Genomic DNA, 14,312 nt, shown 5'->3' with positions numbered 1-14,312 from the left:
TACCTTCCTCGTCCGAGTCTGTCGCTAGCTGAGCGCTTTTAGATTCGATTGCCTGTCCTGCTGTGATGCGTTTCCAAGTATCTCCCCCCCTCCCTCTTCCGCTCTCTCTCTCTCTCTCTCTCTCTCTGTGTCTGTCTCTCTCTCCCTCCCTCCTCTCTCTCGCTCTCTCCCTCCCTTTAGTTTTACTCCATCACCACCAACACCCCGGTCATTGCAAATGTCACTTCCCAGTGTTCAGAACTACCCCTGCAAAATGCACCCAAGGTAACACTTAAGTGGTGCTCAAAGTCCTGAACACAAGGTCCTATAATACCCACCAACCTCAGCAATTGCAACACTTACAGTTGCAGAGCAATAGACGTTTGAAATGACATTCCTGAGCAGTAAGATCTTATTTTCTCTATCATAAAAACTGCGAAAGACAAATTCTCTTGGTGCATTTAATCTATGTTTTTTCAGCCTTTTATTCTATAACCTGATGTGTTCATTTCAGTACATGTGAAACTACCCTTGAAGACCCTACCATGTGGAGACAAATCATTTGCCAGCTCCATGGAGGAGTGCAGCCTTCACCAAGATTAAAGATATGTATGTATGTATATATATATATATATATATATACACACACACACATATACATACATATACACAGACACACACACACACACACACACACACACACGTTCAGCCTTATGAGCTTACATCCTTATAAGCTTATGAGCTAATATATTACACAGATTAAATTTGAAATCCATTATTTAATCACAGAGGTCATAGATCTGATGACCAGTATCAGAGCACCATCTAGTGCAATATATATGAATTACAACTAAAAATCTGACATGCTCAGAAATTAATCTGCCTGTCTGCCTGCACAAAGCTCCAACAGTTTATAATATTAACAGGCTGGCACATTAAAGTTAATTAACTACAGCATTTCACTACAGGAAGGATCATTTTAGAATTTATATTTGACATTACTGAAAATATTAATGACAGAATTTACAGTCTCATCTGTTGAGCTTTTGTCAGATCTCATGCTGTCAATCAATCAGATCATCCTGCATACGGAAAACTTGGACTGTCCATTGATCAAACCTACTCCCACTAGAATTCTGTCACTAGGGTTTCTTCTAACCAAATCAATTTAATGTATATTAGCATCATTTTCTCCAAAAATGTAAAACTGTATGCAGACTATGACCTTTTGCTTTTTTACATGGCCATTCAAGAATAATTTAAAGATCTCTAGACAGAGCTTTAAAATTCACCATCTGCAAATAGAGTCATTTTCCCACCACAATAGTGTCAATGTAAATGTTAAGTATCATGACAACAGAATCAGTTTTCAGAAATGTAGCTTTTGTTAGTTATCAGATTATTACCTTAGTGCAAAATTGAACTTTAAATTGACTCTGAATGGACTTTTGCACTGGCAGAATCAATGTACTTGACATACATTTCTGATAAACACAGGACCACATTTTATTGTGGATATTTTTAGATGTCTTCTCAGTAAATTTGATCACTTTAAATGATTTCAGGTGAATGGCATTAAACAAATCAAACCAACTTGTACGATGATGATTCAACGTGATATTTTGCTGCTCTCTGGTGGATATTTCACTCTACTGCAGTTTAGTCTGATTCACTGATTCTGCTTGAACAGCAAGTCAGTTTGAAGGCAAGCACAAGGCCCAAAAAGTTTCTGACAGTTTCAATCCTATTGCCAAAGGACAACGGCATTTCAATTTGACTTTTGGTCCCCAAAACAATCACGGTAATCCTGCTGCTATCAGCACTGATTAAAACTGTATAAAGATCGATGCGTGGCATACTGCAGTGTTTCTTCTTTACCCAGAGTAGATGATGAAACATACAGTATATTAAACACAGACGGCCTTGTAGCTGCCTAAAATAGTGACTAGGTTAAAGGAAAGGTTAATGTGGAAAAAATAAGACTGTACATGGTTCATAGACTTAAAAGGGAATATTTGAAGTCAATGCACTTGGAATAATTTCATTTGCTTCATGTCTACAAACCTTTCAGTTTTATTTTTTTTTTTGTTTGTTTGTTTGTTTTTTAAATATGTATGTGCCCGGTTGGCCTACATTGGTTTCTAGCAGTAGTACAGGCCACAATGAGAGGTACTATAAACTATAATAAACAAAACAAAACACATCATCTGAACAAGGTCAGTCACTGTGACCATTCATTGGTTGGAGCTTTTATTTTCTACTTTTACCCAAAAGTTATAGTTGACAGTGCTAATTTGTGCTAATGTAAAGAGCTAACTCGGCGGTTTACTTCCTATGGAGTACGTTGCCATGGTTACTTAGCCTTAGCAAGCCCCGTCCCTTTCACGTGAACGCGCACAGCTCTAAATCGCTTCCGCTCGACACGGCCGTGTTAATCCAGGTTCCTGGTACAAGCCCCCGGGGTGGTAAGTTATTTTTATATGTTGTTGTTGTTTTATTGTTTGTTTGTTTTGTTTTTAAATATTACGATAAATGTTCCCCCTAACAGTCACAACTAAGTGGCTATAAGTATTAGCTTCGAAAAATACGCTAATTAGTCCGTGTTTGTTTGTTTGTTTGGTTTTTTTATTACGACTTTCCTTCCTACCGCGGTATTCCAACTGCTTCTTGAAAGATGTCATCGGAATTATTACATACCTTTCATACCTGTTAATTCAGTCAGTTCGAGGAGCCATAACTTTTAAAGACCAACATGCAGTCCTTGTTTCATTCCTTCTCCTCCTCATGGCGGCCATGTTGTGTCGTCATACCCGGAAATGCACAGGTGTAATTGGTGACACTAATGGCCAGCTGTGTAAAGCGTAGCCGGTATAAATGTTATTCATCGGCTCCACCTGCTGTTTTACTGTCCCGACCAGCCTCACGTCAGCTGTGAAATTAGCTGGTTCACAGCATGTATATGGTGATTTCTTCCCCGAATGACCCTGTAAAGTGTGCGGCATTTATCTTAAACTGAAATAACCATAATCATCGTGAGTGTGACTCATTGGAAATTGTACAAATCTGAGGAAATGAGGAAACATTAAAGTAATACCTGAATGGGGTCCACCCCTGGGAATGAAAATGGCAATTGCAATGTTGGCTTATTTCCACATTTACATTATGTTGATTTCCTGTAAAAGTTATGGTTCCCATGTCTGCGGTACTGTTTAATGGAACTAAGGTGGTGCCAGGAACCAAATGCAATTTGGCAGTATACACACAAACCATGACGTCAGATATATGTGCTGAATACAGTATGAATCTGGAAAACTGTTGCATTTTATTTTTAATTGATTCATTTGCCCTATGCTGACATAATGGATTTATTCTGGCATCAAACAGTTGGCTCGTTATACATCAAGCGAGATAGGTCATTTTTGTGTTTTGTGTTATGCGGTGGTGTCCTTGTGACTTTGTAGCTGTCATTTGAAAGAAGCTGGTGCCAAAGTGGTCAGGAGGGTGGAGAAAGCTCAAGCTATTACATTGGCAGAGCCATTGGCAGATTCCCTTGGCAGCTGTACCGAGACAATTGCTGGCCTGGGTTACAGTGTGCTGCTATTAGTGACAGTTACCTAACACCTCTGGGCTCCTAGTATCCCTTTGTCCCATCATTCTTTTGTATGCAGCATAAATGTTCTGCATGCTATTGTGGTTTTCAAGGAAGATTACCTGTAAGAGAACACTGAGGAATTTGGGTTGGCACAAAATATAGATAATTGAATAAACATCCGGAAAGATTAAAGCAACAATTTGTATGTTAACAAGGACACAGTGTCCTCTTACGTGCAGATTTGGTGCGTAGAGATCAAATCCCCAGCGAGAAGAGGAAGAAAGGCAGAATGTGTTCTGTGGCTACAAACATGATAAGAGTATAGATAGTATCACAAGTCCGGCTGACATTTAACTTATCTATGAGGAGGAAACCCACAGGTTTAAATTATGACATTTCATTATGGGTGAATTTCATTAAGCTGCGTCAGTTTCAATATAGTGTTATTCATTTGGGCTGACTGCCACACCTAGTTGGAGGCTGAAACAGAGTGGAGCCTCTATTAATACTTCTGTCACACCCATGCTTTTCCTTATCAAAATGGCTGCCAAAAAAACCTGCTGTGTCAGCTACACATTGTACAGGTCAGTTTTACTGTGTGTTTTTTTGTTTGTTGTTTTTTTTTTTTTTTGAACTCACAATGTTGAAACAGCTGGAGGGGAAAAATTTTCTAGAGAGCGAAACAGAGAAAGTCAGAGGGTAAAAGGGAATAACTGCAACTGATGCAGGAAGGAATGGGGAAGCTGCCTCAGGGGTTCACAGTCAGTGGCTGGGCAGACTGGGCTGCACAGTCAGATGTAGCTGGAAAACCTGATGTATCAGAAATAGCTCCAGCAGTGAACCATGACAATGACCATTACAAACCTGGATATTGACACAAAGGAAGTGTGTCATGTAGCGAGTCTGAAACTGGACTTTTTAAGGATGCGCAAGATTTCAAAACTTAAATCTTAGCATGTCAACATATCCGTGTTCGTAAATTTGTATCAATTCATTCCTTCAGTCACTTGCTGTTAACCCATCTGCTTTCCTGTGGAATTTAGCAGAAATTGGACCCCACTGAACCTTTGTTTTTTTTTTTTTTTTGTTTTTTTTTTTTCAGTCAATGAATAATAAATACTAAGCTGAAAAACAAAGCATACTCTAACATGCAATATTCAAAAGCCTTCTTTGGTATGACAGCCCCATGGTTGCAAAGCTGATTTATAATAATAAACACACTTCAAATATGCTAATTAGAATATAAATATTTTAATGAACCCCTTTTTGTGTAGATTTGAAGTGAATGGATACACAGATGTATGTGGTAAAGATAAATTTTTTTTTAATGGAGGAATTTCTATCAGATTATGGCGAGATGATTTCTAATATTAAGTAACCAATAATAGAAATGAAAAACTCAATGGCACCTTCACTGTCGAATGTCATGCATTCAATTCCATATCATTAAACAGCTATATTATGTGTAATTGATGAGGCTTTTATGAGCATACGGAAGATAAACTACCTTAAAAAGCATCAAGGGCTGTAACATGATACTGTTTGTAATGACTGTGGTTTTGAAACAGAAGTGCCCGCCACCGTGAAGCGGGGAGACTAATACATCTAAGTAGGGTTTTGACAGACTCGGTTGCATTAACAGATGGCAAGTTAAGTTTTCCTGATTAAGAAGCAGGGTAGACCTTGGCTTGTATCTTTTAGAGTCATATTGAAATGAAATTACGGGTAGACTGGCATGAAAGGAATGTGCATAAGTAGTTTAGAGGATACGCGCTGCCTGTGTTTTATACTCACCCTGCTTCTCTTGATGACATGTGCTCAGGCATCCCGTTCTTTATGAGGTTTTACCACCACCAGGGACTTAAAAATAGAAACACGCCTCTGTAATGATTTTAATTGGACATAATCTGCAGATACATATGTGTTTTTATTAGTTTAGTTTTTTTTTTTTTTTTTTTTGCTCTTTGTTTTACCTTTAAGTGTGTGCATGTGAGTGTATGTGTGTCTTTATGAACTTTTTTGTTAATAATTTTTAATGGCATTTATGTGAGGGTTTTTTTTTTTTTTGGGGGTGGGGGGGTGGGTATAGCATAGTCAAAACTGGCAGGTAATTTGAAATATGGGAAAAGAGAAAGGTGTGATAAGGTTCAGCTAATTATATCTTGTACACAAGTTTTAACTACATAGTCCATGGTGCATGCTGTATACGTGCACAGATCAATTTAGATAATTACTGAATTTTGTCACAGTGCCAACTGTACATAGTCCTGCATGACTGCAAACAGAAACATTAGCCGAGCAAAACAAACAATTAGGCTCTGTAACTGGCTGAGAGTGATCATCAGTGTCATCACCACCTTTACCAAAGAGTTGTTCAGTAGTGCTAAACTGAGATAGGATTTAGAACTTGTGTAATTCAGTTAATTAGCAAGTCAAACCCTGTTTCTCCACAGCTCTGCTCCCAGTACTTTTTTTCAGTTGTACCAATTGCCATCACAGATTTGTCAAAGTACTTTAGTGCTATAAAGTAATGCTTCTCCATTTCCATATCGCAAAAAATCACTTTTCTGGTCTTTCTTTCTTCTCACCTCATTTATGGCAGGTTGCAATCACGCTAACCAGAGCAGGTTAAATTACCAGAGCATGTGCTCAGATTTGCTGTGTGGCTATGGAAATTTCATAGAATGAGTTTATGAAACAACTCTTAACATTTAAGATATTGCATGTGAATGGTTATCTCTAGGAAAGTGATGCTGAGCATTAATTAACATTACCAACCACCAGTCACCAATCAGAAAAACAATGGCAGAGTTTTCTCAGCCTTGTGCTGATTATGTTAATCAGAGACAGTGTTTTACGTATGACTGCTGCTTTTATTTATTTCACACATATGGTAGACAGGTGATAGTCAGGATAAACTGAATCTCATGTTGTTACATTTAGGGAACAAAAGCACGTTAGAGAAAAATGGACATGGTTTCAGTTAAGTATCCATTTAGATTTATATTTACCCATTTAGCTGATGCTTTTATCCAAAGCAACTCACGAGTAACAACAGTGGCAACACTAAAGCTTCAGTGCAGTTGGAGACCTTGAAATAATATTAAGTACGCAAAAAGTTCTAATCTATCCAACCAGGAAAAGTGTAAGATGATCAAGTAAATAAGGGAACGAAAAGTGTGCAGTATGTACCAGTTTGGCATGTTGGAGTGTTAGAGGTTCTTGGAAGGTCTTAGAGGAGATGAGTTTTCAGGAGATCCTTCGAGATAGCATTGATAGCTTGTGCCACAACAAGAACAATCTGGACTGTGACCGTCTTTTGGGCAAGGATGCCAAAGCCAAATCATGTTTAAATGCTATTGGGAATGCAGTGGCCAAGACCAAGGAGCATTAACCTGAATCACTCAGTTAAAGAAGATCGATGAAAACACCGAAGTAGGCAAGCAACAGTGACTTGAATCTTATTTTGTCCAACTGTGGGTAGACGGTGCCTGCCAGAGGCACATTACAGTCATCAAGGTGAGAGATAACCATGGCCTGAAACAAAAGTTAGGTGGTTTACTGAGGCAGCTGAGACAATTCAGAGTGCAATGCAGGAGGACCAGCAGTGAGACGCAGGTTTCTCCCAACTGTGGTTTACATTAGATACAGAGCGGCGATGTTGATGTTGAATTCGTGGCACTAATTTTCCAGGAGTATGAAGAGTTTTGTCTTACTGTGAAAACGTGAAATGAGAAACCAGCGAGCCAACGATTGGACTCAACACTATACTGCAAATAAACTAGACCTAATTAAGTTAAGTTGTGTTTAATGCTTTATGTGACTTTTTGCGTGACTCTTTAAACTTTAGTAGACAGCATTGCTAAAGTTAGTAATGGTGATGTCAGATGTTGAACGTTGCTGGCATGATTCTATTAACTATCAACAAACGGGAGGCTATGTAACAAAATACAGCCCTGGGGTGAATCACTTCTTACTCTATGTGAAAGGAAGATCAATACATTGTATTTTGGCCTTGTTTAAAGCATAGAATTTTGGATTCCCTCAGCTTTCCTGATAATGGTTTGCCTTTAGGATTTTAATAGATTGGCCAGTAGTTGTATTTTCACTCTGTGGAAATCTTGGCTTTTCAGTGAAGCTGCAGAAATGGCTCGAATCATGAGGAGAGAAGTCTTGCTTTGGATGTGTGCCATATGCTATATAACATGCCTTAATGGTTTGAAAACTTCGAAACTGGATGGAAGATGTGTGAGAATACATATGCAAGTTTTTTTAAACATCTCAAAGCTTCCCACTTTGCTCCAAAGATCAGTGATTTTTATTATTTTTTTTGTTTTTTTCCCCCCCAAGCATTGGAAAAGCCCGCTCTGCTTAGCTGTCCAAGAATTGGCTTTACAGCAATTTAAATGATTGACACAGTGACTAATTTACAAATCAAATTGAACCACACTAAGCCCAGCCCAGACAAAAAAGAACTGCGTGGATATTCCTATTCTTGTCACAATTTAATGTCTCCTCACAGTGTGTCATTTTCAAAGGCAGAACTAATTACTGACATTGATTACTTATTTCACTGATGGCATTAGCACTGATAAGTGAGATGATGAGCTGATTAGTCAAGCTGTATTATGTGTAAAGACCCAGGGCAAGATTGTGACTATACTAAAATAGGGGACACTGATAACAAATAACCTCTTTTCTCCAGTTACAGCAGAACAACTCTACTAAACATACAGGTCTAATAGAAGCTTTGGACGAAAACATTTACAACTTCAGCACAATTGATTTACATTTTGCTGTAGCTGCCTTTGTGTCTATTGTGATGCACCAAATTCGACACATAAAGATGGGTAAGAAAGTGTGATTTCAGAGTAGCCTGTACCCAATCCCCTAATTATTTATGATGCATTACTGGCCACACATGCTTTGAGGAACGTGGGAACAGCTGTCGGCCTGATACTCAGACTTAATTGCCATGCAGTCTCAGCAACTTATCCAGAACCCATATCCAGGGGGAAACTGCACAGCTGAAAAACAAATTTCAGTAAAAAAAAAGATTCAAAATGTCTTTCCATATGTCCTTCGTGACTCAGTCGAGCTGGCAGTCACTCGGAAAAGACTGTGTCCATGCCATGATATCTTTAGGAATAAGTGAGAATGTTAGTTTTATATTTTCTTTGTATTCTTTTTACATTGTTTGTGCCATTTTCATTTTATTTTCAGGGACATATGGAGATTATACAGTGGGACAAATGCATTTCAGATGTGTAATAGTGTCTGGAAACACCTCCATATGATGTTTTCATTGTGTCACCGTTGGCAAACTAACCCAGTATGAAGTATGACTTCTAATGGGGTTTTGTTTTTTGTTTTTTGTTTTTTTTTTTTTACTTCTGCCATTCAATATCAGAATTGGAGCATTGGATCCAAATAGAGATCTCACCTTGGCATGCTTCACAAGTTATGAGTGCCTGTGACAGCTCATATTTTAATATCGGCATGGTCTGCTCCCCTGAAGCTGTTTCTCATCTTAAATTAATCTTCTGTGTCTTATAACAGGGGGTCATAAGTTGTGACATTGAATGCAAGCAAAGAGTAGCATGTGTAAAAGTATATGAGACATTGTAAAACCTTTTCCAAACCACACAGCCTGTGTGTCAATCATAAATAAGGTTAATGTGCCATTGATTCAGAGTCTCTACCACAAACAGCATAGTAGACTATGCTATTAAACTTTTAACAGCATCACATCACCCTAAAGCAATAATTCACCCTAAATATACAATTCTGACTGAACCAAACTGTTGCTAGAAGCAGTTTAAGTAAATTTGGACTTGTGGTTGTTGTGAAGTAGTACAATTTTAGTGAAATTGTCTACAGCTCTCTCCCTCCTCTTTGCTTTGGATGATTAAAAATCACTCACTGTCAGTGATTTAAGATGAACCTGATGCCCAAAAAAACATAATCTGTCTGAAATTAGTTGATGCAGCTTTATTTATTTCTACTCAGCCTTTTCAGTTACAATACTGCAGTATAAAGAAATGTCTGAGTAACAGTCATGAGTGATGGTGAGCTATGCGCACTTTGTCATTTCCTCTCAGTTCTATGTTTCCTTTTGGTCTTTTTAGAAGCCTGAAGAACTTAAACCACCAACAACACAAAGGTTAGATGTATTTAAAACGTGGACACACGTACAAATGAAAGAAGACTGGTGTTAAATACTGATGCAAATTCAACTCTTGAACTCTTGAACCATTGCCTTGGCATGGATTGTGCTGCTTTTGATTTCAATTAAATGGGCCATATTGCCAGAGCCAGCTCTCGCTATCAGAAGTTGCCAAGAACATAAAACAAACGAGTTCACGGAGGTGATTACATGATGATTTTCTGGATGACGATTTCCTTTATTCCAAATGCCACAGCACAGCTGAGAGATGCCAAGCATTTTGAATAGTGAAATATATCTCCACTTTGGGGAGTTGTTGAATAATCTGACACAGTTGACAACTCTGGCTTGAGAGCTGATTCAAAATTTTAGTCACTAATTATAGTTCTCCCAGACTAAAATAAAATGGGTGGCTTTTCCCTTTCGGTTGCCTATTTCATGGATAATAAAACGCTACACTTTCTATCTTCTGACATGTTACATTTTTAAAAATGAATATACTGTATTGCACATCAAATGTACCCACAAATATGGCAAAGACGTCTGTAGATTTATACAACAACAGCATCAGAGCGATATAAAGCCCACGAATGAGCAATGGTTTTCAATAAAACCCAGCCTTATGTGTAATAAGGAGTAATGTCCAGTAAAGCCTAGAACTCAGGGAGCAATGGACTGATCCCTCTGTAGCACGAGTCACTGTGTTGCAGAGAATATCCTCAACAGGGGCTACTACACACACACACACCAATGGTCATCGGGTGATTTGGAGCCCTTTGTACAGCTGTATTCAGATTTGATGAATTGGAAGTACAACTTTATTTAGAGATGCCATATGTCTTTGCAATGTAACCAGAACCTCAGGGAACATGACTCATAGCGTGCTCTACAAAGAAGAAGAATAAGAAAAAAAAAAACAAGAAAAAAAAAACAAATCAAGTCAATAAAGCTGAAATATTAAAATGCTGATTGGACTAAAATATAATAGAAAAATAAAGGAAAAGGAAAATTGCCCTTTTCATATACAGTTGTTGAATGTTTATTTTTTGGACACAGCAGTCAGCAGGGCATTAACCAAGGAAAGGAAAATAATGTAGTTTTTTTTTTTTTTTTTTTTTTTTTTTTTTTTTGTGCTGATGCTAGGAAAGGCCTGGAGAAGGCTCCATGACCGGAGCGAATCATGAGCACCGTGACGCTGTGAGAGAAACCCATGCTGATGGCTTATAATGAACATGCCATACTCTCTAAAAGCTGAAAAGTCTGATGATTGCCAGAAAGCTTTGAAGTTGGATCGCACCTCCTAACCTAACAGCATTTCAAATCTGCTCTTGTTTTGTTTTGCTCTTATTAGGGATCTGGCACAGACTTGAGGCACATCATCTACGACTCTACTGTAAAAACAAAGGAACAGATCAAAACCTCCAATGTGTGTATGTTTCTAAGTGTGTGTGAATACATACATGCATTAATTTATCTTAGAGGTGCAGGTTGGATGCTTTGTTAACCAGCAAGCACAATTCATAAATTGCGTCTGCAGTCAGTTTCCAGCTTGACTGAGAGACTGTGACCTAGAAAGACAGCAGAAAAGTTTTTGGGTCAAGGTTTTTATTTTTCTCCAATGGTTACTTTCTCTTTAAGCACACGCCATACATATTCACACAGGCGCACAATTACCCACATCTTACACTGGCAGGTAATGTTAGGAAGGCCAGTTTTAGAGGGTATCAAATATTCATGTGCCTATGAAGTGCTAGCCAGGTTTCCCGGCCCGCAGGCGTACTACTGCCTGTGCTCCTTTGTCACTGTCTGGCTGCATAGAGCCCGAGGTGCTGGATTCTTTATAGCGGTGTGATTGGACAGTATGGGGAAAGGCCAACAGAGAGCACAGCTCTCCTGAACCAGTCTTTTTTTTTGACACAGTGTAAAATGCAATATCATGTGTCAGACTCAGTGTTGAGCCTGATGTTTGTCTGTGTTGATGGATTAGATCCAGCAGGTGCTTCACCTTTGTGACAGTGTTTGGCCATGGACACCTACCCAGAATACTCCACAGGAACAATTCTGTGCTTTGTTTATGTAAAGGCTTTATTGTTTGTGAGAATTTGTTTGCTCAGGAGCAATGTGTGTGTGTGTGTGTGTGTGTCTGCTTCAGAGCAGAGAAGGAGTTTCAGCTCATCACTGTATTGAATTACAGGTCACTGGTACCAAACGTACTCATCTGGTCTCCTGTGAGGTCCTGAGTGCTCTTCTAGGGACTTGTGGTGCTTATGGGATTCTCCAGTGAAGTACTGAAGTAAGTGTAGCTGTGTGTGTGTGTGTGTGTGTGTGTGTGTGTGTGTGTGAGTGAGAGAGAGAGAGAGAGAGAGAGGTCCATTATGTCTCTCTCTCCTTATTCCTCGCTCTCCCATCACTTTCTCCCTCAGTAGCCTACTAACCCACACCACTTATGTTTTCCCACCGATGCCTTCAGCTCTTAAAACTCCAACCCAGCTTCCAGTTTCAGTAATTGATGGAGTGGAAGAAGAAGAGTCTCACTCGATAGAGGAGCAGGTTGTCGGCAACAGAGTTGCAATAAGGAAGAATCGCCCGAGGGGATCGAAAAGAGACGGAGCCGGGCGAAGACAGTCTCAGGCGGGGAAGACTGCTCTGAGGTGACCGAGTCGCGATGGAGGCGCACGGCATGTGTAATTAAGGAGCACCGCTCTCGGACGCGCGTTCTCTTTGTAAAGGTGGAATATAAAAGGAAAATCCGTCAGAACTGACCGGGACCTGTCGTTGTCTGTTTTTGTTTTTGTTTGTCATTTTGTTTTGTTTTGGTTTTTTTTTTTTTTTTGTTATTTATTTATTTATTTATTTATTTTTTCCCTGACGGATTATTTTAGAGTCATGAACGTGCCGCCACCAGACCGCAGGAAAAACATGCGAGAGCTGGCTCTGGAGATTGGCATCCGAGTTCTGCTTTTCGGAGTTTTTGTGTAAGTAAAGCTTCAAACGGCTGGGTTTTCCTTCTTTCTTTTTCCTTTCTTTTCTTCTTCTTATTTTTTATTTTTTATTTTTTTTTGGACCTTGCTCTTTTAATCTGGCATCGTCAGCCCTTCAGTTTAATGACGGTTTCAGCTGTAGTCACTGAGCTGTTGTTTGCAGGTTGGTTTGCCGCTGTGGCGATCAGGTCAGTGTTAATCCGCAGTTCAGCACCACGGACAGCTACAGCTGCGTTAACAGGTTGCACAAAAAACAAACAAACAAACAAAAAAAAAAAAAAACAAGTTCACTGTCCATCAGCCTTCTTCTCAGTGTCATGGAAACAGTCTGTCTCCATTCAAGGCTCACACTTGGAGAAAATCTTGGATTTTTTTTTTCTTATTGCAGCTCCGCTCCATACGAAATAACGATAGAGGGGGGTACTGGAATAGATGTTGTGATTTGTAAAAAAAAAACAAAAACTTTATTTATTTTTTTTTATTTTCACATTCTGCCACTTTGCTTGAAGGATGTCCTAAACTCACATAGATGTGAATTATGAATTGTTTATCTTGCCTGCAATATTAAGCTAGTTTGCACCATGATTGTGTCATTTATTGATTTTTTTTTTTTTTTTTTTTTTTTTTTTTTTGAGAGGACCAAGGTCCTGTGATCTGAAATTGCTCACCTTGTCATGGCTTTCACTCTATCTCTGGAAGAAAACAAAAGAGTCTAAAATCAGCACCAGAAAATTGGAGTGTGCTGCAAAAAACTACCTGCACACCATGTGTGCATTCTCATTTATATCAGCTGCATGTGTGCTGTCACAGAAAAAGGAGGCTGATGCTGATATTTGACATGTGCATCAGCTGCAGGGATCTGACTGTACAGACTGCTTCAGGCATGTTGGGAGAGGCGGCATGAGGTGCCTTGGCATTGTCTTTTGTGAGTTTAATCATTGATGAACGTTTCATTGTGCGAAGCATTTGTCTTGCTGATTTGTCATTACTCCAGGACTTCTAAAAAATATAATAATAATAATAATAATAATTTAATGCAATATCATCATCACCCAACCACTGAGTTCCTCATCAAGTCCTTAGTCACTGAAATGAATTGAGTTTTATTCCCCATATTCCCTCTTCAGTAAACAGAAAGTCTAATGAACTCTTTGTTGTGAAGCCTTGTCAGTAAATCTGGTTTGTGCTTACAGCAGTGGACCTTAACTTAGTATAACATATTCAATTTGGTTTCTTAACATCAAGTTTACTTCTTCCAATGCGACCACATACAGACATACAACGCTGAGTGCAAATGTTGAAGCATGTCATCTTCACGCTTCACTGTATTTAATGCATCAGTGGGAGAGCTGTGGCATTTTAGCACCGGCAGCCGTAATTGGATAGGAACAAATTTTAATGTAACAAGGAGCCGCACAAGACAAATTCCATTATTAAGTTCATTGTATTTTTGATTCATTAAATTTAATAAGGTAACAGTCATAAACAGTGCACTGTTGAGTTATGTGCTCATAAAGACAAAGTGTTTACGTAAGACTCAAAGTTTCACACGTTTTTGAGATTTTTTGGCACTCGCTTTAATTTTTTGGTTGAA

At 38.8% G+C, this 14,312-nt stretch overlaps 1 protein-coding gene across 1 annotated transcript in view; it reads left to right on the top strand.

Moving 5' to 3' along the window:
• Positions 1-12,623: 12,623 nt before the first annotated feature.
• plpp4 (phospholipid phosphatase 4) overlaps positions 12,624-14,312 on the top strand; it is a 34,629-nt gene continuing 32,940 nt past the window's right edge. Inside the window, exon 1 of the mRNA XM_029521493.1 lies at positions 12,624-12,712. Within this exon, the coding sequence (XP_029377353.1) occupies positions 12,624-12,712 (89 nt within the window). The remainder of the gene's footprint in view (positions 12,713-14,312) is intronic.

Source organism: Echeneis naucrates, chromosome 15 (assembly GCF_900963305.1).
Source record: "Echeneis naucrates chromosome 15, fEcheNa1.1, whole genome shotgun sequence".
NCBI lineage: Eukaryota > Metazoa > Chordata > Actinopteri > Carangiformes > Echeneidae > Echeneis > Echeneis naucrates.
This window is presented reverse-complemented; position numbering and strand designations above follow the sequence as displayed.